The sequence below is a fragment of the Carassius gibelio genome, chromosome A1 (genome assembly GCF_023724105.1).
Source record: "Carassius gibelio isolate Cgi1373 ecotype wild population from Czech Republic chromosome A1, carGib1.2-hapl.c, whole genome shotgun sequence".
Taxonomy (NCBI): domain Eukaryota; kingdom Metazoa; phylum Chordata; class Actinopteri; order Cypriniformes; family Cyprinidae; genus Carassius; species Carassius gibelio.
In genome coordinates this window covers 4,185,103-4,212,529 of record NC_068371.1, presented here as the reverse complement: position 1 = coordinate 4,212,529, position 27,427 = coordinate 4,185,103, and the positions used below count along the sequence as shown (strand labels likewise).

At 36.5% G+C, this 27,427-nt stretch overlaps 1 protein-coding gene across 1 annotated transcript; it reads right to left on the bottom strand.

Moving 5' to 3' along the window:
• Positions 1-975: 975 nt before the first annotated feature.
• LOC127960912 (2-hydroxyacylsphingosine 1-beta-galactosyltransferase) lies at positions 976-24,974 on the bottom strand. Its single transcript, XM_052559936.1, has 6 exons — positions 24,826-24,974; positions 15,912-16,738; positions 10,784-10,926; positions 8,041-8,117; positions 5,329-5,548; positions 976-4,626 (listed from the first exon to the last, which is right to left on the bottom strand). Exons 2-6 carry the CDS (start codon positions 16,734-16,736, stop codon positions 4,266-4,268), a joined length of 1,626 nt encoding a protein of 541 aa, XP_052415896.1. The 5' UTR covers positions 16,737-16,738; positions 24,826-24,974; the 3' UTR covers positions 976-4,265.
• Between the last annotated feature and the right edge of the window lie 2,453 nt (positions 24,975-27,427).

Below are 27,427 nucleotides of genomic sequence, written 5' to 3'. Positions count from 1 at the left end.
TATTGTGACGTTTCCATCTCATAATCAGCTCCATATAAATAGCTTTTCTAATGTGGTAAACTTGCTCATTAGCGCACCTGCTATACAGGATTACACTTGCAATTTGGAGCACTTGGGTTCAAGTCCAGTGAAACACGAGTCACGATAAAAGAGCTCAAAGGACTCAGAAACAAGCATGGTTGCGTCAGCCAACGTTTTTATCTCATGTTTGCTATTGATCATGTTTAAAGTAGGGCTGAGTGTATCTGGTGCATTATTTTCAAACGCGATAAAGCAATAAAGAAAAATATTGCAAAACATGCAAGGGGCAGCATGATATCAAATTGCAGAAACATCGCCACAGGCATGTTTGCAGTGATCTTGGGTTGTCTAATTGTGAAACCAGAAAAACCAGTCTAATTAGCACTAAACTGTCTTCATGCACAAACATGCATATTAAGACAAACACATCACATGCTAAACTGCAGTGAATAATTAAGAGAAAGATGCATGCACATGCACACACAAGTATCTTCAGGATACAGACCCAACTACTGTGACACAGTGCTGAAAACATAAGGACAGCACCTGATACCTACCGACCAACCGGCGTATAGTTTTACACTCCCTCTTCTCCCGTCGCAGTCATCTATTAGACTAAGAAATTTTACTGTAAACAGAAATTTGTATTCAAAGCGCTTCACCATTTTCACAGGATAACAATAGTGAGATAATAAAGCATATAATCCTGATAGCCCCAAATGCAAGAACATTTAACAGAATAAGAGATATCATTTAGATGCAATTATCAATGAGGTCATGGGAAAAAAACCTGAAACAAAGCACTTCGGGACAGTGTAACTTGAGAATAGAAGTGAGACGCCATGCATGTGCTTTGTGACTAACTCACTGAATATTTTCTGGTGATGCAAGTGGCAGAATCTTTTTCATATTCTTCTACATTCAAATTAAGAGAGAATCATCAGACAACAGAAGTAAGCAAACAAAATATTTAATGTTTATTTACCATTAGTGTTTTTGTTTGTCTTTTTTATTTACATGACACAGACACACATTAAATCATTATGAAAAAAACTCCTTCAAGCACTTTTTAACAACTACTTCTACAAGGACGTTATCAGGAAACAGCATATGAGAGGCAAAGAAAGGTTTCAATGCACTGTAAGCAAACTGGAACATTGGTTTTAAATGATCAGTATGTAAAGGGAAAGCTGGACACAAGAAGGCTCAAGCAACCCCATTCAAATACACATGCATACACACTTCACATATGTAAGAAATAACAATCTATTACCACACGCACACACACTGCCTTTAAGGTTAGAGTCCATCTGCAGCTTTTTCCTCTGTTGTTAACCATCTTATATTAATACTGAAAATCATACAAAACAAACAACTAGAAAACAAGTATAATGTTTAAAATGTGTGAGTGTGCGTCACTGTTTCACCAGTCATAGCTCTGATGCATTTGCAGCCATATTGCAGCTAGCGTATGTTCAAGTATGGACAGTCTAAAACAGTGCTTGGCTGAAGAAATGCTTTCAAGCTCATGGTAAAAACAATTACAAATTAGGACATCAGTGATTCTTCATTTACACTAAGCTATTTTGGTTTTGCGATCTTAAGGTGATTTGACGGTTTTGTGACGTGGGAGAAAAAAAACCAAGGATTATATGAACAGTGTTGAGGTGGATTTAAAACTATCACACTGAGACTATTACTGGCAACAGTTCAGTCTGACATTGAGTTGTAAAAACAGCGTGTGATTTTATAACAGGTTGTCCAGTGGCATTTATTTAAAATAAAACCTCTGAGGCTTAGAATGCACTTTAACGCACAAATAAATTGCAGAAGATCTGTTTATTGCCACGTGGTGAAAAGTCACACAACTAAATGTTAGATGGAAATGTTACCAAAATATTGCCTTTAACAGAACTTCCAGTGATGAAAATGGCTTAAAAGGTTAAAAGATCCAGTAGAGCACCATGGGAAATGTTCATTACAGTCCCAAATTCCTCCAGGTCACTCTATGCTTATTGATTTATGGGAAAATATCAGCAAACAATCTTTTGCGTTGATAACAACACTCGTCTGATACTACTATTATTCTAATAAAGAAAAAAATGTTTGTGACATCGAGACACACAAAGTGTGCTGGGTGATTCTATAATTGCAGATACATTTGGCATCCAAAGTCATTACTTTTTTCCAAATGGTTATATTTTGTATCATTTTAATAATTTGTTACTTACTGTTATGAATTACAAGATCTTACAGCCAATAACAACATAATGTGTAAAAAGTGTCTTAAATAGCTCAAAAGCTAATGATTTCATGTTGTCCGAATGAGCTTTTTTTCCATCATGTATCATTGTGTAATCTAAATATTTTATTTTACTTTTCTTCTTGTAATATTTCAGTCATTTAATTAATAAAATCCCTAAATACTAATTTATTTCATTCTACAACATTAAATTAAAAAAAAAAAAAAAAAAAAAAAAATTGTATACAATTGTGTCCATAAATATCGCGTCAACTCTGTTTCCATACTATATTTTGCCTTTAAATTTGTAGAATTATCTCCCACAACTATGTAAGATACAGGAAATGATGACACTTCACCTCACTGATTAGATCTGAACCACTGAAAAGTCTGTGTGCTCTCTCTCAGAAAATATTTTAATCTAATCAAAAGTTTATACAAAGCGTTATTTCGATGAACTTCAACACTGTTACCACAATATCAAAAGGAAAACAAAATGTATTACTGATCACAAATTGGGTTATTTAAAGGTATTTTACTCATTAGTGCCATGTGCTTTATTTTGGCAAAAATAAAATGAAATTGTCAGTTCTGTTACCGTCAAACTCTGTTACCAAAGTAACAATGCTGACAATAGAGTTCAACTCTGTTTATGATCTATTTTCACCAAAAAACTATTTAATTTTTGCTTAAAATCTCATAAACATTGAGATATGATGTACCCTTATATTATTTCGAAAACATTTCTCCTCTCTTTTTTTTTTTTTTTTTTTTTTTTTACTGGATATTGTATACAATACATTTTCAAATGAAAAAGATTTGCTCCAAGTGGACAGTTCTGTGAAAATATAGCTATTTTTTGTTTTTAAGGTATGCATAGGTTAAATATTATCTCAGTTTCAAATGTTGTAATGTAAGTACTGTTTGTGTAATGATACAAGAAGGATTTTTCCTGTTATGATTTATTGTTATTTCTACACATTGCCTAATTTGTCCGTAACAGAGTTGACAAAAAAATACCATAAAGACATCTGTTTTTTTTTCATTAAAAGTAAAAAAGCAAGCACTGAATTATTAAAATGTAATATATTTTCAATAAGATACTGAAAATTTTTTTTTGTTAGTGAACAGTTTTTTTTCTTAACTTTATGAAATGCCAAATGTATCTCCAATTATATTATCACCCTGCTATATACCTCCCACCCCCCTAAAATGTTCCTCCTAAGCACGATTTGTTTAATAAAATAAACCATTCAGTAAAGATGAGGATAGAATTGAAACTTCAAAACATAAACATCCATGGTATGTAAATGGAAGCAAAGTTTCAAGTTTAACTATCCCCATCCATCAAAATCTCTAGCATTTTACATAGCTAGCATAACCAGCAGCATTAACTAGTGCAGATTTGTTTCTACAAGGAATGAAGTTGTATGTTAGCAGAATGAAAATTCTATTAAAAGATTAAAGCTAGGCTGGCAGCATAAACACTAGCAAATATGCTAGCTTGCTAGCGCTGCTAACATCCAAGAATTAATATTCCCGAAGAAATGAAAACAAAGGAGGGACGGAGTGCGTGAAACATAAATATAGAACATAAATTAAATTCAGCGCACAAAAAAGTATGACATTTCTATAAATAGATATAGATCTCTGTTGTTTTAAAACCTGATGCCCCCTAGCATGATAGCTTCTCGTTACGTCCTAAACTTCAAAACTGTGGCTTTTTCCACAAGGATAAACTCAACAGTCAAGACTACAACTGAAGGTAATCACCATTCAACAGGGGAGAAAAAATATATATTCTCAGGAGCTTTCTGTTTCTGTTTTCTGGTTTTCTTCCATTCTTCCTTACTTTGGCTTCCCACTTACAGTTTGTTGTTATAATGGTTGGTTTGTTTCTTTAATGACCCATTTATTTATTTCCTGGATAGGCCCTGCTTTGAGTGAAGAGTAGTTAATTCCTCTTTTTAGTGAAGCGTTAGTTTTGATTTCTCCTAGTGCTTTACTTTAGTTTCTTCTCCGTACTTCTAACATGGCCATTTCTTTTGTGCTTGCCATTTGGAATTCCATTATGACAATGTCCATTCACCTTCTCTTCCGGAGATGAACCGCGCACCATTCGTGACCGGATGCACTTGCCTATTCGGTATAACAAGTAGCCAAGGAAAAGCAGGCACACTCCTAACACCACAGCGACATCCAATAAGAAATACTGGTAGGTGGAGATCTCATAGACTGCAGAACGGAGGTGGTCGGCGCCACGATGACGCAGTATATAGCTAATCCAGTAAACCGCCCGATTCACCGGATGACCAGGCTGATCTTTATGAATCTGAGACAGCAGCTGTGCTCGCTCACGATACCTTAACAGAAAGAGAGATGGAGAGGTTTCAAAACATCTGAGACCGCACATATATATCACCAACGGGATGTTGATCTTGATATAAAGGCCACAAGATGGCACTGTTCCATAGTTTCTAATCTTGATCTGTAATTCAGGTTCGGAGTTCAATCAAAATAATCAGTTAATATGAATAGCTGAAAATATATTTATAATAATTAGAAAAATGTATAGTGATCAATATAAAGGTCTTTCTTGAGTAACTTATTGGCCTTAAATCCCCCATCCACTTAGATTTAAAAAAAAAAAAAAAAAACTCGGACATTCTGCTAAATATCTCTTTTTGTGTTCTCCGCAAGAAAGAAACTCATACAGGTTTGGAAATACACGAGGGTAAGTAAAGGATAACAGAATGGTTATTTTGGGGGGAAAGCTGAACTTTAATAGAGCTAAACCCCTTTTTAAGCTACATTTCTACATTATTTGTTAAAGCACTATGGATCTGCAAATATTGACACTATTGCGGGGTCTTCGGTAGGTCCCGTTTATCATTAAACTTGAGTAACCCCAATTCCACAGTCATTAAACATTAAACCAGCTCTGTCAATGAGGGTTTGGACTTGTATTACCTGTTTTTTAACAGACATTTTACAGTGGCTGAAAATAGTGTGTGTGTGTGTGTATAATTTACTTTATTCAGGCATTTTGTACACATGTGAATTACCTTGTGTCTGTAATGACATTAACCATAGCAGTGTAAAGGTCTTCTTCACTCATCCTTTTCCACTCAAGCATTATGCCCATGCCTTTGGCCTGAACTCGCGTCATGGTGTCATAGTGATCTCCAAACAGTGGAACCCCCACCACGGGCACGCCGTGATACATGGCCTCATAGATGCTGTTCAAGCCCCCATGGCTCAAGAAGGCCCGTGTGTTTGTGTGGCCTGTAGGTGAATAAGAGATAGAGTGTGAGAGAAAAGACAACTATTATGGAAAATGTGCAATTTGTCATGAAATGCCAACATTTACCACCGTTTCTACATAGCAATTGTTGTTTAACTCTTTCCCTGCCAGCATTTTTTTTTTCAAGTTGCCAGCTGCCACCAGCATCTTTTATCATTTTCACAAAATTTTCATGGTAACTGCTTTTTGTTTTGTTGTATGAATATCTGAACATGCAATGTGTCAAAGTGAAAAGAAAGAACAGAAAAAAGTTTAATCTAGTTTCATGCATTATTATTATTTATCAACTCATGAATATGGGCACTTAAAAAATAAGATAAAAACTGAACAAAAAGCTGAGAAAAACGCATTTTTGTCAAAAACTATGTCTGGATGGGATTCAGAACAATGATCTTAATATAGATGGCGTCATTTGCTTCCATCAACACCCAAAGCTAATTCACTTCCTGTATCAACATTGACCTTTGATGATCACATTATATGCTTCTGCTTACACGTTCGCTTGTTTCTGCTTCTTCTTCACCTGTGTTTTGATCCAGAGATTCAGTACTCTCAGTACTATCAGAAGACGTGTAACAGCGCCCCCTACCATACACCAGTGATAACACAGAAAGACAGAAAGTTCTGTCAGTGGCCGGGAAAGAGTTAAATGTGGTATTTTAAGTGAGACTATATAATAATATTAACATTAAAATGGTAACATTATTTAACTATGGTTTCTTTAATACAAATCGCTATGAATTAAATCCACTAAAGTAGATTTAATAACAGAAAACTTGATTTTTACATTTTCAAAAGAAAATGCAAGTGGTCTCATTCATGCAAAACCTGCCATTACAGTACGTTGCATTAAATTACTGTTAAATTCAGTTGTCTAAAGAATATGCTGTAACTGGTCCGTTTTAAGTGGATAAATCACAGGACAGCGTTGACAATTTTTGCCAATCCTGATTGTTTTTTTGTGTGTGCAATCTATGCCTTATATGCGAACTTGTGTGCATGTGTGCAACAATGTAGCAGCACATCAGTTCAGAGCAAAGATTAACTACATGTACAATAAACTGTTTAAAACGTGAATTTAATATAGAGTATCCACATCCTCTATATAAAAACAAAAAATACATGCTTAAGATTTAACCTTCCACACTCATCCAGTCGCCTTCATAATAAACCTCACCTTCATCTGTCAAGCTAGTTAATGTTTAATGAATAAATTCCTGATAAAATGCAGTTATATTATGGGCTGTTGGCATTTATTATGCTCGTGATGGAGCAGTAGTGGAGCACACTCAGAGCGAGTGAAAACCACATGCTCCGACTTAAAAAAAAAAAAAAAATCACTCTTCGTTCCAGTCAAAAATCCTGCTGCTCCACTCCTCGCTTTGCTCCCACTCCACTCCGCTCATTTATACATGCTAACACTTCTTCCTCTGAATGAGTCACAATTAACAAAGAGTTTTATTAACCTTTTAGAGTCACCAGTTGTACATTAGCTCATAGAATGCCCTTATATCTCTTTTAAAATACATTTAAAGACACACAGGAAAATCAAAGGGACATTTGCATACGTTTTTGTAAATTTGTCCGAGGTTTCTCACGAATGGGGTAGGGTGTGTACCACTCTCTCACTGGTACTAACATGAGGCAGGACGGTTTCATTTAATGCATAATGCTCCATAAAGTATGTGTGAGTGCATTTCAGGCTCTTATTAAAAATTGAAAATGTTATTTATTTTGACAGTGTTGATCACGGGTCATTGATCTTGAAGTTCAGTCCAGCTGATCTTAAGACAAGTAAGTGTTTGTGTTGAATAGCTGCGGGTCCTTAGAGAAGAAATGCTTTGGGTCCAGTCTGTCTACCAACTTTGAGTATCAGACATTTTTTCTTGTCGTTATCTCTGGTGGGATGAGCGATCCAAACTGATGGAAGATCAAAGCACAGGATGCATCGACTAGGTCATCAGGGAACAGGAAGTGTGGCAGACGGCAGAAAGACAGTAAGAGAAAGAGAGAAAAGAAATAACGATGGAGACAGAAAGGCACTCTGTGACCTCAAGCCCAGGGTGCACAATGAAACAGAAGCTCATTCATTCAAACAAACACATGCATAGGCTTTGTGTCTTCTAATACAACAGAGACATTATCCAAGAGATCCAGAAAAGAGCAGAGAGGAGGATGAGCTCTCTCTCCCTCACACATATACTGCACAAAAAAAAGCCTTAGTATTCACAGGACTTGAGAAGACATTCTAATAAGCCGATTTGGTGCTACAAAACATTTCTCAATTAATAATTTAATATGTATTATTAATATTTTTGTGAAAATCATGATGCGATTTTTTTTCAGGATTTTCACTTTTGAATGGTAATGTATGGAGAGTGTTTTGTAATTTTTACTGGAACTTTTTTTTTTTTTTTTTTTTTTACTTCATATGCATTTCTGAGAATTTAGTGAGAGATAGGGAAATACTTACCCAACAGGTCGTTCTGTGGCATCCACTCCACTAGTTTAGTATTGTTGCCAAGATTGGAAGGAGGAACTCCAGAGAACCTGCAGAGAAAATTAACTCAGTAAGATGCAGGCAGCTCTTTAAAAATAGTAAAGAGCTTTTAGCTCATCTAAGGCTAGTGGACGAGACAATCATCAGTTGATAAGAATGAACAATTGGTTAGTTATTCAAAGCATCATAGATATGAGTGAGATCAGGGGAGTGATGTATTCAATGGAAAGCACATTAGAGACAAAGTATGAGAGAGACAATATAATTTGCATGCACAGATCAGATTCATGAAAAAAAAAACTTACATTTAGAAGGCAAATAAAATGCAGAAGATGAAAGACAATCAGCTAGCAATAGAAGACCAGATTATTTCCCTCTACCTTATAAAGCTTATACATTATTTAATGCTTCTGCAGTAATGCATGACATATATTACACATAAACATTAAGTTTGATGAATACAACAAGAGATACAACCATTGTACTTTTGAGAAACATGAAACTGTATTCGCAACCTATTTGATTATGTAAAGCGATGGATTTCCAAACGAAATGAATATACAAAGAGCAATGAACAATGTAGGATGGGACCTGGATGCTGAAGTAAACTATTGTGGTAACTATTAGCAACATAATTGAAAGGTTGCTTTACCTACAACAGTAGCCTAAATATCTATTATATAACGCTATTGGTTAGCATTTTTTGCTGACCACATGGCTTAAATGACATCAGCAGAAAAAGGGAATTATTTTCACATTATAAGGACAAACTATTTTTCTTTAAAGCACGCACTGATAAACGGAGTACAAAAACACCAGGAACACAAACCACTGCTCAAAAGTATGCGGAGGGATTGGTTTTAAAATAATGATAATTATAAGAAATGTTACTTGAGCATGTGATTCCATGTTGGCTTTAAGAAATAAATACTCACACATCTGTGAATTAAACTAACAATACAACAAGAGTTCTTCAGTGGAGATTAAATGAAGCTTTTATCATAAAGTCTGGTTTGAGATTTAGTCCAGATTCGTCTCTTGCGAGCAAACACACACAATCTAAAGGCCAGTATGTGCCAAACCTAACCACAAACATTCTACAGTTACCAAGAAACCCAACAGCAGTCAGCGACTCTAATATCCATTACTAGAATCTATGCACACTGTGAGAGAGAAAGAGTGGAGACCATATGTTCATGACTTCATGTACAAGAGTGATATATTGCTGAGGCTCACAGTAGTGTGTCTATCTATCTGTACAGTATATGCACAGAATATGTTTGTGTTCCCTGGGCATTTGCGCTCCCAACAGTCTCCTCATTAGTAAAGTCTTGCCTTGGCACATTTGCATGGACACAAGAAAACAACTGGGATTATATGGCATGACTACAGGAGTCATGACAATATGAGTGCATGTGACAACAAAAGGTGCTGCTTATTTCTAAGCATGCAAGTTCACTTAGGAGAAGCTAAAGAGGAAAGAACCATAAAAGGGCATTTGAATGTAAGCTTAGAGAAACAAAATGAATCAATTAATGGGAAAGTTTACAACATTTTATCAATTCTTCTTAATATAAAGCCATTTTAATATTAATACAGTTTAAAGTAAACAAATCATTCCCTTAAAAATTACTTAAATAAAAATGTACATTATTTAGTATTTAGTTTTTCCAGGGTAGGACATTTGTAGTTGCTCTTTCCATGCAATGAATCCATTATGGTGACTGAGGCTTTCCAGCTTTATTGATTGCAAAATTAGCATTATTAGCATTATTAGCAAGTGTATTAGCAAGTGTTTCTACATTTGTGGTAAAGTTCAATTTTCGACTAATCCTCACACAGAGCTATAATATGTATAAAACTTTGTTTTATACACAAAGTATAAAACACCTACCCAGTGGGCAACTGATGTTGAAAAGACATCAAATTGACATCAAAATTGACGTCAAACAAATGGTCAAATACTGTATGTAAATCGAACTGACATCAAAAGCTTGACATGACACTGATTTGATGTAAACTGAACATACATAAACATTAAACTAATTTCAGTGTGAGATTAACTTCCTATTTTCACCCAATTACCACTGGAAGAAACTGAATTTAAAATGATGTTACAGCACTTGATCAAGTCTTTACTGGTATTTGATATTAAATAGGTATCAATATGCCGGGCTAGGTATTGTATTGAATGTGTATTTTTGTTAGAGAGAAGGTTTTGAACTATTACAGTACAACAAACCAAAATATCAAAAGATAAGAATAATAATTAATAATAAAAAAAATCATGATCATGACTTATGTACCACCATCTCAAAGAATCAAATGTCACTCCACTGCCAACAAAGGATGATAACTGATTGGGATTTAATACAAACATACTGAGGTTCATCATAATTATTGACAACACTCTCGGTAAATTACTGTACACGTGAATCTGTACAATGCTTTAGTCCGAAATGAATGCATCAAGTTTTGCATTTAGAAACCACTGGAAAGTCTAACGAAACCACCAGGGTTTACAGGTTTGGAAATGAAAAACAAAATAGTTAGCTGTAACCATAACTAATTTATGAGTGACCCACCAGCACAATCCAGTTGCCAATGAATACTATGTGGCATAATAAACTATAATGGAGAGATATGCAGGTGATTTGATCTGTTGGCGAAATGGTTCACTGATCACATGAAGAGGAAATGAATGGAATGGCAGTACCTCCAGATGACTCTCTGGGGAAGACGGCTCAAGGCTCCTGCAAGTTTCCGAGCAATGTCATCTGACAGATACTTGACTCCTGCACCAAACGACACCACTACGAAACCATGTTCATCTGTATCCTTCACCCAGGCTTCAAACTCCTGTACACACACAGATCAAACACACAATTCAACAATCTATGGAATTTGTGCTGTCTATTCACAAGACAAAGCAATTCAGCATCATACGGAAATCAAAATTAGCATCTAAATATTTTTTTTTATTTTTATTTGAATATATTAAGTTAAAAGTAAAAAGGGACTAGAAATATAAAATAACCGATGCACATAAATACCACTGTATATGAATCTGGTAGTTATAGTACACAAAGCACCATAGTTTTACCATTTAATAGTTATTACTTTGAACAGAAGAGAACGGTGATTCAATACTAAACACTTGATTTATGAGACTTTGCTTTTATAAACATCCAATAAAATGGCTGAAGAATGCACCTTATTATCGGAGTATAAGTGTTCAGAAGCACATTGCGACACAGTTTGTCCAAGACTTAAAGGGACATTACATAATGTACAACTTTAAATTTACAAACAAGTGAAAACATTTGTTTCGTAATATTAAATGGTTTTAAGGTATGGACATTTCTCAAGCTACTTTACCTTTGACAGAGACCCAATGCGTGTTTAGAAATCCCGATCAAGATTTCTCTAAACCTTTTACCTAGTATGTCAACCATATGCCATTTTCAGTGCTACTGTAAGTGCTGTGTCAACACAATGGAAAATTAAATAAATGTGATGTACAAATGTCAGTGTCTATTTTTAGAGCTGTGTAAATTAGACTTTGACCAGGTGTGTCAAACACATTTTAGATTAAGGGCCAGACTGTTGTGTGGGTTTATTTATTTTTATATACATTAAACCTTGGTACATCCATGGAGAGCAATCTGGAGCATATAGAGCACAGAATCACTTAATTTTTGAATTACCACAATAATGGTAATTAAAGTAGAATAAAGATTACTTAGATTGCATTCTGTACACACAATATACACATCCATAAATATAATAACAGAATATTAACAGAAAAAAAAATACTGACAAGAAAAAGAAAAGCCTTCACTGCTCTTGGCTGGATTTAGTATTAAATGATAATCTTAGATTTAATAAAGCAGAACATTAACACAAAGTTAATAATAAAAGGAGAAACTGTATGGCTAATATTAAACTCGAAAATGGGAAATAAACTAGACTAATCAGATAATTCTATATTAAAGGAACAGAAAGCCATTTGAGTGTGTGAAAATATATTCTGTCATAACATTCAACACGTCTCCAACTTCTGGTAAATAAAAAAATCTGGTGAATGCTTATATAATGATGCATATACTTTGGAATAATATTTAAATTAATTTTACAACCTAAAAGATTGAATAACCTATGAAGACTACAGTTTATTTTTATTTACATACACAGCAATAAACACACAGTTTTTATTATTATAGCCATAGCAAGTTTTATATCTAATCATAGCCATAAAATTCAAATATTACCTATGAATATTTACTGAGATTGTGTACAGGTGTTTTCAGTCTTTGAAGACCTAATGACGACAAATGTCGGTAACCCAGTAATGTTCCTATCTGTAAAAAACTGTTTACATGGAGTAAACATTTGCAACACATAACCAGAAGTTCATCCACCTAGAAATTGCATTCCCAAAAAAAAAGGGTTATTTAGACAAATTTACACCTCAAATTATGAACTTAAATTATTATAGAGTAATACAAGTAATAAGTGCTAAACCAAAAATATGAGTATGACATTAACTTTTTAATTAGTTTTAAATCGTTGGCTGAAATTTTTTTGATTTAGCTTTTGATTATTATATTCTAACATTGCTAACATATTCAAAAAAGGTCAAATAAAATTCTAAGATGAGCATGGCTTTGTGTTAGCATTTAGCATACATTAAAGCATGAATGAGGCTATGAATTTCGATAATAGCAATGCTGCAAAAGCAACTCAGTTCTAAAAATGAAAGTGCATTGGTAAGTAGATAGTAGTGCAATTGTTAGCACAAAAATATGAACAGTGTTAATTAGATTTAGAGTCTTTAGCCTTTTATGTTAGCAGTTAGCATAGCTTCAAAATGAGCAGGTTTTTGTCTAAGACCTGCTTTTTCGCTGTTTGAGGGATTCCATCTGCAGCTGAATTGGCCTGGCACTGACTGTCCGCTCCTCACACTGGTCTCAGTGTCCTTCATACACACCCGACAATGGGCACATTTACACACATAAACACACACTCACACACCCTGCACTGACAAACACACTATTTGCATTATGGCTCTACAGCATTCATTGAAGCCATTTGGGCGCTTGGTATTCCAAAAGTGCAAGCTTAGGTTCAGAACTCCCACTTCTATTCAGTGGACAGCTCTGCACAATCACCCGAATTGATAAGAGCAGCCTTTGTGAGCATAACACCCATGTGCAAAATCAAGACTTCATTGAGAGGTTAAACGAGCCTAACAAAAGATAACCATGGCTCAAATACATTGGATATTCTCAATGTTTATATAGCCACTTGTCACCACACTCTATGATTTTTAAACTGGAAAGGTGACCTATGTCACTTGTTTGAGGGAGTGGAATGTGGAATTTTTGAGATTGGCCATTTTATATGAGGCCAAGTGAAAATTAGGTTCCTGTGTCAGTCGATCCCCATATCCAGCACATGATGCAATTTTCTTGCCATTAATGAACTCAAGCATCACGAGCACTGCATGTGCACACAATGCATTTACTGAAAGAACAAGGGAACTTTGGAATAGAAATTGTCTCAACAGAGGATTGCATAGCAGACAAACAAAGATTACTGCTTAAACTGATCCAAATATACAGTTTGTAAGCTTTCCATTTGCAACATGAACTAGTAGGCAATGAAAAGATCAGCTGAAAATGATTTACATGCTATGGCCAGAACCTGATAAATTGGTGATAACATTCTGTACTACTTTTTCTAAACACTAAAAACTGAAATCATTCATTTTAGATGCAAAATTTTAACATAAAATTATAATGCACAATATGAAAAATGACTATTTTTATATTTGATAAAGTTTACATTTTACAGTGTTATTAAAGTAACCGTGTTTTCAAAGACTAACTTTAAATGAGTGTTGGACAATGGCAAAGGTAAACTAAATGTAGAAATGTCCCTTAAAGTATTGCCCCTGTGACAAGTTGTTGGACATTTAAAAGGTACCATTTTTGCACATTTACTCTGACAATGAACACTAAAGTGGCCAAATAGCCCATAGAACAACAAAATGTAAAAAACATGTAATTTTACAACACTAAGCCACAATCCAACGGAATCCAGCCACAACAAAACTCGCCTTTCTCAGCCACACCAGATGGTGGGTTAAACCTAACACCAGGGCTAACAGTTCATGTGTTCATAAAATGAATGCTACATTCAATTCAGTTCAAAATTTGGATTTCATAAGAACATTACTTCCAGTATACAGCCTGAATGTTCGCTTTAACACACTCTCAATGGTGGCTGAGAAGCATCTCCACCAATAGCTGGCTTTGTGTGTATTGCCCCATATGCAAAATTGAAGTGTTCATAAAAAAAGATTGGTACAGTAAAACTGTTCAATGTTTAGTTTTCATTACTTCATTATCCCTAGCATTAACCACTTGCACGAATCAGACTTATTAAGCAATAGGGCAGCTCAGTGTTATTTTGTTAGAGCATTAAACAGTGCCGGTATCTTAGATTTTAATGCAACCTTGAAGTCTGAGAAAGGCCATCTTCAACTGACTGGCTCATTCGACTGTAGTAATTAATGTATGTGAATTACTAGTGTCCATAAAAAAGACTGGAACAATAAAAAATGTTCAAAATGGATTTTATTAAATAATTGGAAACTGCATTAAATCCCAATGTCAGATAATCCTAGGTGTATTTTTTCTTCTTTCAGATGAATACAATCAAGAGTTATATAAAAAAATGTCTTGGCTCCTCAAAGCTTTATAATGGTAGTGAATATTGATCAAGATTTTGAAGCCCAAAAAAGTGCATCCATCCACCATAAGAAGTGCTCCACGGATTTAATAAAGGCCATCTGATGTGAAGCGACAAAAATATCCATATTTAAAACTTCATACAATAATCTCTTGCTTCTGGCTTACTGTCATGCATGCATTCACGAGAGAGTGGTATTCCAGCATAGGACATATGTGTAGTGTAAGCTCCGGTGAGAAGTGAACATGGAAGCGCAGAGGAGTGAGCAAAACAAAACACCAGTCATAAATTAGAAATGTCGAGAAATATTTCGATATAAGCCAAGAGAAGACTGATTGTCCTTAACTGTAAACAAAACTCAGTTCTCGCGAGACTAGCATATTCTCACCAGAACTAAAGCTATGCCCATATTCTATGTCATCCGCTGGAATGCCACTCTCTCGTAATCGTTTGTACAACAGTTTGCGGAAACTAAAGATTACGGTTTATAAAGTTTTAAATCTGGATATCACTTTGCTTCAGAAGGCATTTATTTAAACCCCCAGAACCGTGCAGAGCACCACATGATGGTTGGATGCACTTTTTGGGGCTTAAAAATCTCGACCACCATTCACTGCCATTAAAAAGTTTGGAAAGGCCAGAACATGTTTTTATATAACTCTGACTGAACTCATCTCACAGAAGAAGTCATATACACCTAGGGTGGCTTGAGTTTAAGGAAAACATGGGGGTCATTTTAATTACTGGCTTAACTTTCCCTTTAAGGAAGCGTCACATTATTTAAAGGGGAGGTTTACACATCAAAAAGTTACTAATGAGTAGGTAGTTGAATTTAGCATTGAGATAGCATAGCATTGAGCATAGTTGGTTAAGTACACTTCCATTAAGAGCATTTCCATATGTTTGTTTCCATTGTGTTGTAGCTTGATTCCACTGTAAAGTTATGCTTGCTTTTTAAATTAAACTGTGCATTAATGAGCCATCATAGCATTATCTTGTGCATACCTAAAAGTGATACCACACAAAAAAAATTGCAAAACTAACAATGTTTAGAGAATGTTTTAAATGTAATACCACTTGTTTCTTACCTGCGGCAAGGGGCTGGGGGGTTTGGTGAGGATGCCACCTACATAGACAACATGTGGCAGAGTGGGTCGTGGGAACTCGAGGGCCATGTCAGTACACAGCATCCAGAGTCGACTGTTCTGAACTAGATCATGCATGGACACAGATGGCTGGACGTTGTATTTCCTCATGATGCGATCATACTTGGGCAGAACCAGGAACCGGACACCAAATCTGGAAACCAGGTACACTGCTGTGTTAGCTACCCGTTGGAACAATGACATACGGTCCGTTAGTAGAGAGTTAAATTCTGGGACGTAAGACAGAGGTGCTGGCGCCCCAACTTCCGCAGGGTACCACAGTCCTGTGCTGAACACTGCGTACTGGACACCCAAGATGTGAGCTATAACAAATCCACACATTTCATTAGGATCAACGAGCAGGAGGTCAAACTTTTCATGTTTTAGCTGCTCCATAACAGAAGCACTCCCAACAACGGCATCACAGTTTTGAGAATAATGGTCAAGGATGTCGAAAAGCTCCAGTGCTGTAAGACGCCCTGAGAAAATGTTGTGAACTTTTGATTGGAGGAAGTCATCGGCTGAGGTGCTGTTAAAGATTCCAGGGTAGCGCTGGAGACGATAATGGTTGGAAGGTGGGACCTCGCGACCTTCGGAGACCAGGAAGACTGTGTCATGGCCCTCAGCATGGAGAGCAGAGGCCAGGGTTTTAAAAATATAAAGGTGGCTCTCAAACATAATTGGAGGAACTACCACAATCTTAGCTGCCCAGGAGAAACTTGCCGTTAAACACCACAGCAATGTGGCAAGCAGGAAAAAAGCCTTCATGCCTGCAGAAAGAAGGACAACAAATGATTAGATATACTTCCATCTATCACTGACCCTTGTACTGAGCAAATACACAAATCAATACTTGAGTGTAAGCATTTTAGCATCCATGCAAGCATAACTGGGGCCTGTTGCAATATTAGCAATGCTAAACAACCCTATCCCCAAACTGAAAGTATATTGTGGTCTCCTGTTAATTCAACTATCACCACAAAACAATAAATGGAATTAATAGTAGTTGTTACCTTCCCTCCCAATCCCCTATAATACATCCAGGGATGTAACACACCGTCTAATTACGTAACCCTGGTTCCCTGAGATAAGGAAATGAGCATTGCGTTAACACGCTATCTGGAAACTCCTGTTTTACTCTGATACTGAAGCCTGATTTGATCACATTCGTGTAGCTGCACAAAACAATGGCGCTTCAACCCGCCAAAATGGATAAAGCTGACTGCTATATAAGTCACTTATGATTACCATTTTGTCAGAATCTTTTGATTGAAATGACAGTCATCGACTCACCTACAGCCTTATAGCACGGTAGCCTATGAAACACTCATTCCCTTATTTTAGGGAATCAAGCTTACTCAAGTAACCGGAGAGTTCCCTTTAAAATAGTCTACAAATCCAATAACACGTGCTATTCGCTCTGCGAACCCAACCCAGGAGTGCCCATATTGAGGGCTCCTGTAAGCATAGGCTAATAATGAGACCCAAAACGCTGGGTTGAGGACTTCATAACATGACCTTTCCCACTTACAAAGGAGTAGAATGGATGAGGACCCTGCTTAACTTCTAAATTGGGGAGCGCTAGAAGGGTGATGACTTTTCAAGCCTGAAGTGGATGGCAAGTAGATGAGTTTTTTGAGTGGCCGATCAAAAACCAGGGTGGGAGGGGAGGAAAACAATTTGGTAATGAGAAGAAAGGAGAAATGTTCTTTTGAGTATTTTGGGTCCTCTATCACAGAGGTAATTTGTTTGGGCACGCACTGAATAGGTAGGATGAGCCAAACTTGAATGAAGCTTACATCGCTCAGTGTTGAATGGAGGGATGGAGAGCAAGCGTGAGACTTTGCGAGAACTGACCTTCTCCCTGCATTTGAATCAGGATGGCTTCTAAGCCTCAGGATCCAACAACACTCTGAGGCAGGAACCTTGATGCCTAGGAAACAGGTAGTGTTTCACCGTTCTGGGGCACTGCTGAAGCACAGACTCAGACTTAGGAGGGGGCTGAGTTGATAGAGCCTTGTGACTTGACACAGCCGCCATACTGGAGCAATTTGGCAGGAAGTCACGCATTGCCTGGGATGACTTCTGTGCTGCTGTAAACCCTTTAGGCAAACCCATCCATGGAAGGGCCAAACAGTCCTTTTGGTGAGACTTGTGATTCTAGGAAGGCAACCTTGTCAGCGTCTCTGATCTCAGTTAGATTCAGTAAAAGGTTCTCTATGGTTGAGGTTATCCTGCATGGACTTTTAACCCCAAGGCTGATGGAGGGCTCCGTCAACAATGGTGAGAGTGGCAGAATTGGAAAAATGAACATGTGCTGAGTAGGGGGTGCACCATGTCGTCGCCGGTGGGGAGATTGTTGATGGTGCCCTTTCAGGTACCACTCATCAAGTAGGCTGTGGGCAGGCTCTTCTGGGCCGACCAAGCCTGGCCGAGATCCTCCACAGTATTGGTTAAAATGCAGATCATCTCACCGTCCACACTGGGCCATGCGGCCGGAGTAAGCGTGTCAGGGTCTTCAGAACACACCCACTATTCTGCATCTGAAGCTTTCAATGAAAGAGTCATCCATGACAGCTTCCTCCTCAGATCCACCAAATGAAATCAAGGCGCTCGCAGCTGACGAGAGGCGTTGATCCTAACGTGTGAAGAACATTGGTGAATGGAGGCACTGAGGGGAGAGTGAAGCACGCGGGACCTCCTCCTAGGGGTCCGTGAGTGGAGAAGGGCACGGCTCATGTTCTCACAGTGAGAACATTGCATCTCGGTGAGCGCAGCATATTTGAGCTCAGCCTCAGTGAGGGCACTGCCCATTCAGGCGATGCCCAAGCCACATTCGTGGTGCAACATTTGCAACAACGTCACAGTGGAATTTGTTCTGAAATGTGCTATTTTAAAACCCGGCTTCTTGCTTGCAGGGTCAGCGGGGAGAAGAAGGAGAAAATTCTAACAAAATGACACTAAGACCTGACTTATATTGCAGTCGGCTCTACACCTTTTGGCGGGTTGAAGCACCTTTGGTTTGTGCAGCTACATGAACATGATCAAATCAGGCTTCAGTATCAGAGTAAACAGGTGTTTCCCCATAGAGTGTTAACGCAATGGGAGAGACTAATCGAAAGGGAACATTAGTGTTAGCATTTTGTGTTAGCTGTTAACATCATAATCAACATCAACATAAGCCTCAGAATGACAAAAGTTTTTTAGCTACATAATAAATTTGCCAAATTAGCAACCTCTGACTGATATTAAGTACTATTGTATGAGTGAGTGAAGTGACATACAGTCAAGTATGGTGACCCATACTTAGAATTCGTGCTCTGCATTTAACTCATCCAAAGTGCACACACACAGCAGTGGACACACACACACTGTGAACACACACCCGGAGCAGTGGGCAGCCATTTATGTTCAGTGCCTTGCTCAAGGGCACCTCAGTCGTGGTATTGGCGGCCACAACTTCCCCCTGAGCTAAACCTGAAGTGCTGGAAAAATAGTTGTTATTAACTGTAGTTGTTAATGATTGTTACTATTTTTAATGCATTTGTTATTTTTTGAGCTCAGACAATTCACCTGAATCATAGCTTCCTAATACACCTTTTGCATGGTCATAAAAGTGATTTTTTTTTTTATCTAAATCATTCATTTTGGGTGTAGTTACAGATCATTTGAGCTCAAATACAAAGGGATAGCATTTAGAATCAGTGACTGATTCAACCCGCCAGTCCTAGACACACACTGTGTTCTCTGTGTGTCTGAGAAAATGTGCGTCATAACTGAGGTCATATGTAGGCTTATGATACTGTGGATTGTTTCCTCTAATATGATGAGCAAAGTTCACTGTGCATTCTGAAAAAACACACTTACACACACATTCAAGTCACTTTAACTTTACACACACATTTCACAAATCATGCTCGCAACTATACTAAAATGTTAATTAGTTGTTTACACAGTTCGATTTATTTTTCCAAATATGATCTTTAGGCCTCGTTAAAATAACCAAAGCAGGTTTCCCACACTCTTTTCAACCAGCTGAACAGAAGGAATAATTATATTTCAGAATTTTAATGTATATATGTAACAATTTAACAAAACTCCATAATGAACAACATATTTACATTAATAAAAATTATCATTTGGGGTCAGGTTTAATTTTTTTTTTTTTCATTCATGTTTCTATTCAGCAAGGACTAGTAAACAGAACAAAAGTGACACTGAAGATTTTTCAGTTGTTACAAAAACGTATATTTCGAATATATGATGTTCTATTGAAATACCACATTTTAGAATAATTTCTGAAGAGTAAAAATGCAGGTTTGCCACCACAGTAATAAATTATATTTCAAAATAATATCAAATAGAAAACGGTTATTTTAAATTGCAATAATATTTCACAATATTACTGTTTTCAGTGTATTGAATAAATTCAGGCATCACAAGTGTGTTAAATAAATTCAGGCATGTGGAGAATTGTTTAAAAAAAAAAAAAAATTCAATCTTTTCTTTTTTGTTTTTCCTTCTGAAGTTTAAATAATCAAATCTCTCTTTTAGCTTTTCATGCTTCTAAGTCATAAGACTATTCTAATTGCTCTTAATGTAATGCAAGTTACGAATGAATAGTTGTAATGAATCAACAAAAATAACCAATTTAGCTCTGATGCCCAGGAAACATCTGCATGCCTTAGCATCCCTAGAGTTTAATAACATGTTTTAAACACAATCCCTAAGGCTTTGGTGTTCTCGTCTATCATCACGTCTGTCTCACACCTTAATTAAAGCACATAACCTACAGCAGGTCATGAGCCTGGGGATCCAATAAACAGGTGTATTTCAATATGCGAAAGGAGAAAGACAAAGATGCACATAAAGAAAAAAAAGGTAAAGGTTAAGGGTACTTTTTATTCTGTTCAGAAATGATGTCTCCACATAATTGTCTCTAAGGCAGACAGGACCCAGAGTGGTCTGCATTTATAAATTGCATCCATTCAAACAACTGTATTTTCATTTGGGAGTTCATTCAAATGAGGTTTGCCACATTTCTCTTCCCTCAGACAGCTAAAACAACTGCTGCATGAAAAAGCCATTCCTAAAAACAAAATCAATGTCCCCGACAGTAAAAGTGAAAGCTATGAATAGTGGTTCTAGATGTTTAAGGCTTACAAACCGCTCCCAAAATTATAAAGAAGGACTGTACTTAAATAATAAGGCATGTTAAATAGAGTATGTTGAAATAAATCTAAGAAACCCTTAACATTACCTGTAAATACCAAAAAGGTGTTTAGTGGTGTTTAAGCACAGTGAAGCTGTGAGGAGAACAAGTAGACTTAAGAAGGTATGTTTCCCAGGTCATATAAGCCAGCTGCTGAGGTACATTTCCCATTTCTCCTGCTTTTAATTAACGGCCGTTGTTTCTAACGTGACCCTTGGCTCTTTCAGTTTCAGGTGGGCTATCACTATTACAACCTTTTTTAAACCAGACTGTTGATGGTTGCCATGCCATGGCGAGTCAAGCTGTACCCTAGCAACGTCAAAGCTTGTATTACTAATGGATGGTTTAGGTTTCCTGTCTATCGGAGTGGAGAATAATTCGCTATTAAACACATGGAAAACGTTGAGATGAACGATAGAACCAATAACGTGATCGCACTGTTGCTTGGGCTGCCACACAAACATCACCTGATAAAAGCAGATTCTTTTATTTTATAATGCAATAAACTGCATTCAAATTCAACCAATATTCCCTTTAGTGACCAATAGAATATTGCTATACAACAACTATAACTACATGATCATTAGACTAAAACGATAAAAACAACCTATTTTGCAGATAGTTATACCGATAAAATTTTTTGTTATCAGAACTTTTGGGATCTAAATGGTCAAAAAAAAGAGTGAATATTGGATGAATAAATGCACAGGCTTTGCTGTCATACCTAAAAGCTTGGAGTAATATGAATTTGTTTGCCATGCCGGTTAAGACCTGCATACTTTTATTAAAACAATATTTTACTTAAGTGCGTTTGTTATTTAGCACCATTTCATCTCTTTATATATATTAATTAAACACACAAAGTAAGCTTTTAAACAAGAAACATTGAATTTTACATTTAAAAGTGCATTTGTCAGACTAAAAGCACATAAACAGGAACTTTCTAGGAGTCACGGGTTATCTACATAAGTAGGCATGGCTTGATGTTATCATCATGACATTTTACATGCCTTAAAGACGTGAAGAAACATTAACACACATGCGCATTTTGATCACGTGACACATTATAATGATTGTGATACCTGATAAGAGAGAATGAACAACCAGACAATCAAAGAGCAAATCCAAATAACTCACACAGTGTGGTCAGAGCAAATGTGCTTTTTCTAACCATAATGGAGGATTTCCCTGCTCATGAAAATAAGCTTTTATGGTGTTAATCAAACAATACATACTGTATGTGCTTTTTGGTTTATTTTTGATACTTTAAGATTGAACAAATAGTAGACTATTCATAAAATCAGTTGTGGTGAACTGAACCATGACAGGCCTTTTTCTTCAAGATTAGGCAACAAATGAACTTGATCAAAATCTTGAATGTTTCACTATGGTCACATAAATTAAATACTACAGACGTTTATTAACAACCTCATTCGAGAACCTTGCAGAAAGCCTATGCTAATAAACGCAGTTTGAGCTTAATGATCAAACCACCTATAAAAGACACTACATACCTGGAAAAAATGATGTTAGTGAAAATAAGAGATTGGCGAATGGATGCTTTGCGTGTGGTTCTGAGACTCCGAATGGACTTTTAATATGTAAAGGAATGCATAAGCCACTAGGCCACATCCTTTTCAAGGAAAAGATGTCCTCTATTCACAAGAGAACAAAAGAGCTGATCATATGATCATATCTTACGGTACTAATCCAAATGTCATGGAAAACAGATAAGACTAGTGTGTATAAAAATAATATCTCACACAAAGAGTGAAGGAGAAGTATCAGTCCAAAACCAAATTATAAACAAAACCCAGCATATCAGATTTCTGCGATTTCAAACCTTTTCTGATTAAAACCAAGTACTTTTCTCTAGAATTCCACAACATATATGCACAGGTATCATGACAGCCGACTGTGAGGTGGAGTCCAAACAACAGCTGCTAATGGAGCAACAGACTTTAAACTGGTCTAACAGGATCTTCCCTTCCCCCTGCCACACACACATTTTCTAAATGCCCTCTAAATCATACCACTTTGTTAAGATTTAAAAAATTATAATTAATTAATTAGAGCTCTATGAGAAGTGGTGAGAGTTTTTCATATTACTTTTTTATTATTATTATTATTTTTTTTGCACTACATTAAAAAGGGACACTCACCCAACACTTAAGTGAGGACTGGAGGATGCATCAGTTTTTAGCTATTGATCTTGAATTTTCTGTGCATGGCATTAATATTAGCACAATCATGTTTGCATTCACCCAGGTTAAGCATGCTTGTTTCTTTTGGCCTGGATCTATTAAGTTAAGTACACATCCTCTATAATAAAACTGTTATCAATTTTTCAAAATAGCTTATGCAAATTTGATGTTTTGATATATATTTAATTTTTTTACTAATTTGGCATTACCATTTGTTTTTATTTGATTTATATCTTAACTATAGTAGTAAATTGTAAATATTTGAAAAAGGTTAGTAATGAGTGTAGCATAACTATGCATGCAGCCAGTGATGTTGTCATGTGACAAAAGAAAAAAAGCCATAAAACAGAGAAGACCCCTGTAAACCCTTGTGACTGTGTCAATGATATTAAGTTTTTTTGTTTTTACATCTTAATGAAAAAAAAAAAACAGGTTTTATTCAAGGCAAATGCAACAGCATTAAAAAAATTTAAATCTAGAAATACATTTAATTGCACTTTTCACTGGTTACATGACTTGGCATCTTTAATTTGGGCTCTCTCTCTTCTCCTCTCTCTCGCTCTCTCTCTCTCTCTCTCTCTCTCTCTCTATATATATATACAGTATAGAGAGAGAGAGAGAGATGTATATTCATACATTTGTGTGTGCGCGTGCGTATATAAATGCACGTCTTAAATAAGAGTTTTAAAAGGTTTCTTCATCACATTGGACCCATGTAGATAAAACGTTTTTTTTCTATCTGTATTAACCCGCAAAGAAGGAACTAAATAGACCTATAACCCGACGTTGTATGAATTTCACAAGAATGTGTATGCAACAAGAATATTACATCACAAAGTTTACAGTCAGTTAGAAACCACAAACTGACCCCCTTATACAAAAATGTTTTTCTTTACAACAAAATGAAGATAACAAATAAAAACACACCGGAGACTACAATGACACTTTTCATTCAGAACTGACATTATCTCTTAATTTAGTTTCTTATACACAGCAGGAGTTGAATGTCAGTCTTACGGTGAGAGACCGTCTGTTAAACTATCTCTGGCCGGTTAAATATTGATGAATGGGGCCGGTAAAAGTGAGGAGGTAAACCTTGAGATCACGTCCCAAGCGTTCACCTGTTCCTCGATCTCTAGGAAACCATTTAAAAACATCATCATCATGTGACAGGTACTCGGTCATACCATGATACTGTATTATATAAAATCCCTATCATGAACACGAGCTCAGTTTCGATTGAACACCGAGACCTCAGAACATGTCATATGCGAACATTTTAATGAACATCCATCTTCTTAAAATAATCCAGAACCCAAAGAGCACATCTAACTTTAGCCTACTATACCTGGAAAAGTAGTGAAGGCTAATTTATCCGCACTCCCTGAATGTTGCGAGTAACACCTGTTTCTGAACTGAAACACCGCCCTTCGCCGCTTACCTGTACAGGTGAACCCGGCAGATCGGTGTCCGAAAGTCTGGAATTCGCGTCCCCTCGCTCTCCTGAGCTTCTGACACTTTTACATAAATCCACAAATGGTGTTGGCTGGTTAAAACTGCCCCGTTTGCCACAACAGGCGAGGTGGTTATCCCAGTGGCAATGAGATGGGGCGTTGTGTGTCAGAACTCCAGGGAGGGCGGGATATACGAAACCTCGGTTCACAGTCACAGCAGGGAGTGGTTGAACCATTTAAACACTAGAGCAATTTAAAAGACTTCAGCCTTCCCTCAGATCCCCCGGGAAGCGTCAGGTGTATTTGCATTTGAGCTGCGTCATCACGCGCGCTTGTATATAGACAGAGCTGTGCTATAAATATGACTCACAGGAATCACTGACTCCACTCCTGAAGATAATAAACATCATTCCACCCTAAACGTCATCTACTCGCTAACAATAGGCTAATAAGTATGTTGAGTGCCTAATAGTTGTTAATAGGCTGTAGTTAAAAAAAAAAAATTAAATTAATTAAAAATCCAAGATTAGGTGTACTGTTATGATAATGTTAAGGACCAGCTCACAGTACTTGTTAAAACTTAATTTTCACGAGTTCATAAATTAATCATCCCACCAATGAAGTGCATAAAATAAGTTTTCAGAGCATAAAAGTGAAAACTTTTGAGTTTTCAGCCAAAAGTTCATAGTTCTTAGATGAAGATGGGAACAGGACAATGACGCCTTTGTTGCGCATGCGTGTTAGTGAGAGCGAGAGAGAGAGAGAGAGAGAAGTAGAACATGAGGATTGTGTTTGAATCATTGATGATTCTTTTCAGATGGTGCGGCTCATTTTTCTGTGAAGTGCTTCTGTGGGTGTTACACAGTTTAGGACCCCAACCCTTAGACATACAAAACAAAGGGACAAAAAAACATTTTTTAAAAAAGAAGAAAAGACAAAAGAAAAGTGATCCATTTATTTAAAAGGAACACCCTGGAAATATATATCCCAGACTTTTCAAGGGCCCTCTCTTCCTTTGGGGCCCTGGTTATCAGTACTGGTTTTAGCGCCAGTCCGACGCCCCTGAGTACAACCTTTGTTTTCCCTTTTTAGTTATGAAGACAGACAAACATTATTAACTCAGAATGAAGTTCCCTGAAGAATAAATCCAGATTGGAATCTCCAGTGTTCTTTCTTTGTAGGTTACTTAATAGCAGGTGTGGTATTGGACCGATTTAAAGAGATCTATAATATAAAAAGATTGATAGCATTTCCATTCATCTCTGTCGCAATAGTCAAGAAGACATGAGATGACACAGTTTCATCATACATTGCTACTTCTGAAGTTACACAAGAGTCCAAACAAAAATGTCCTCAAACATGATAAACCAACAGCCCCTAAGAATAAAAAAAAGGAAATATGAAAGAGAGAAGTGAAAAGGAACCATTCTGACCTGCCAAGAAAAAGAGAGACAGACGGACAGACTTGCAGTGCCGTGACTGCCGTGTACCAAGCAGTATTAAACATTTGTTTATAACACAAGCCTGCTCTTTTTGTCATTCTCTCTATTATATTATTCTCATAAATCTTTCAATATTTCATACGTGTTTATGTACACCCCTTTTCACAAGTTTGGGGTCGGTAAGATTTTTTATTTATTTTTATTTTAGATATTTAAGTTAAGTAAATATGTGTAAAAAGCACAAATGTGTAAAGCCAAACATGTATTTAAAAATGTATTTACCATTATCTTTCAGTTTTAATTTGCTTAAAATGTACTCACCCTCAGGCCATCTGAGATGTAGATGAGTTTGCTTCTTTATTAGAACCAATTTTGGAGAAATGTAGCATTCCATAACTTGCTCACCAATGGATGCACTGCAATGAATGGGTGCCATCAGAGTGAGAGTCCAAACAGCTGATAAAAACATCACAATAATCCACAATATAAATGGTGTTTTTCTGATGCAGGAGGAAAACAGGAGATGGACTTTTTCAATGGAATAGATTAAAAATGACAGTAAATATTTTTACAGAAATTCTATTTCAGAAATATGCTGTTCTTTCTGTAAAAATAAGCACTGTCATTTTTAATCAATTGAATGCATTGCTGAATAAAGTATTAAACTCTTTAAAACAACAATAAAACTGAAGTAAAACTTACAAACTTTGAATAAAATTGTTATTTTATTTGTTTAAAGTCAGGCATGTGGAATATGTCTAATAGTTGAGGAACTACACCTGTAGTGAACACATGTGTGGACATAAATACAACTGACCTCATTCACAGAATTGTTTATTAATTGCGTTTACAAATAAAAATGAAGTGTAATGTAAATCTACACAATTATACTTGTACTCTCATGCTTGTGGCAAACACAAACAGAAGGATCTGACTCAGAACCTTTACCAGGACTTATTTACTGTCTGTCATTTGATCACAATTCCAAATGTACATGTAATTTTAGGGTAGTATTGAACGTGTGTCTGTGTGGGGGTGGGTTCGTACTGTCGCTAGTATCATATGAGACACTTGAGACTGATATCAATAGTTAATCACCAACTGATACTGAGAGATAGAGACAGGAGGGGTGGCTGGCGGAGGACAG

Bases quoted from the DNA above. Each gene is read 5' to 3' on its own strand.
- LOC127960912 (XM_052559936.1), bottom strand. From the start codon at position 16,736: ATGAAGGCTTTTTTCCTGCTTGCCACATTGCTGTGGTGTTTAACGGCA. The intron at 10,927-15,911 runs GTAAGAAACAAG...GTGTGTGTACAG, and splicing joins CCCCCAGCCCCTTGCCGCAG to GAGTTTGAAGCCTGGGTGAA. The intron at 8,118-10,783 runs GTACTGCCATTC...TTTTCTCTGCAG, and splicing joins CCCCAGAGAGTCATCTGGAG to GTTCTCTGGAGTTCCTCCTT.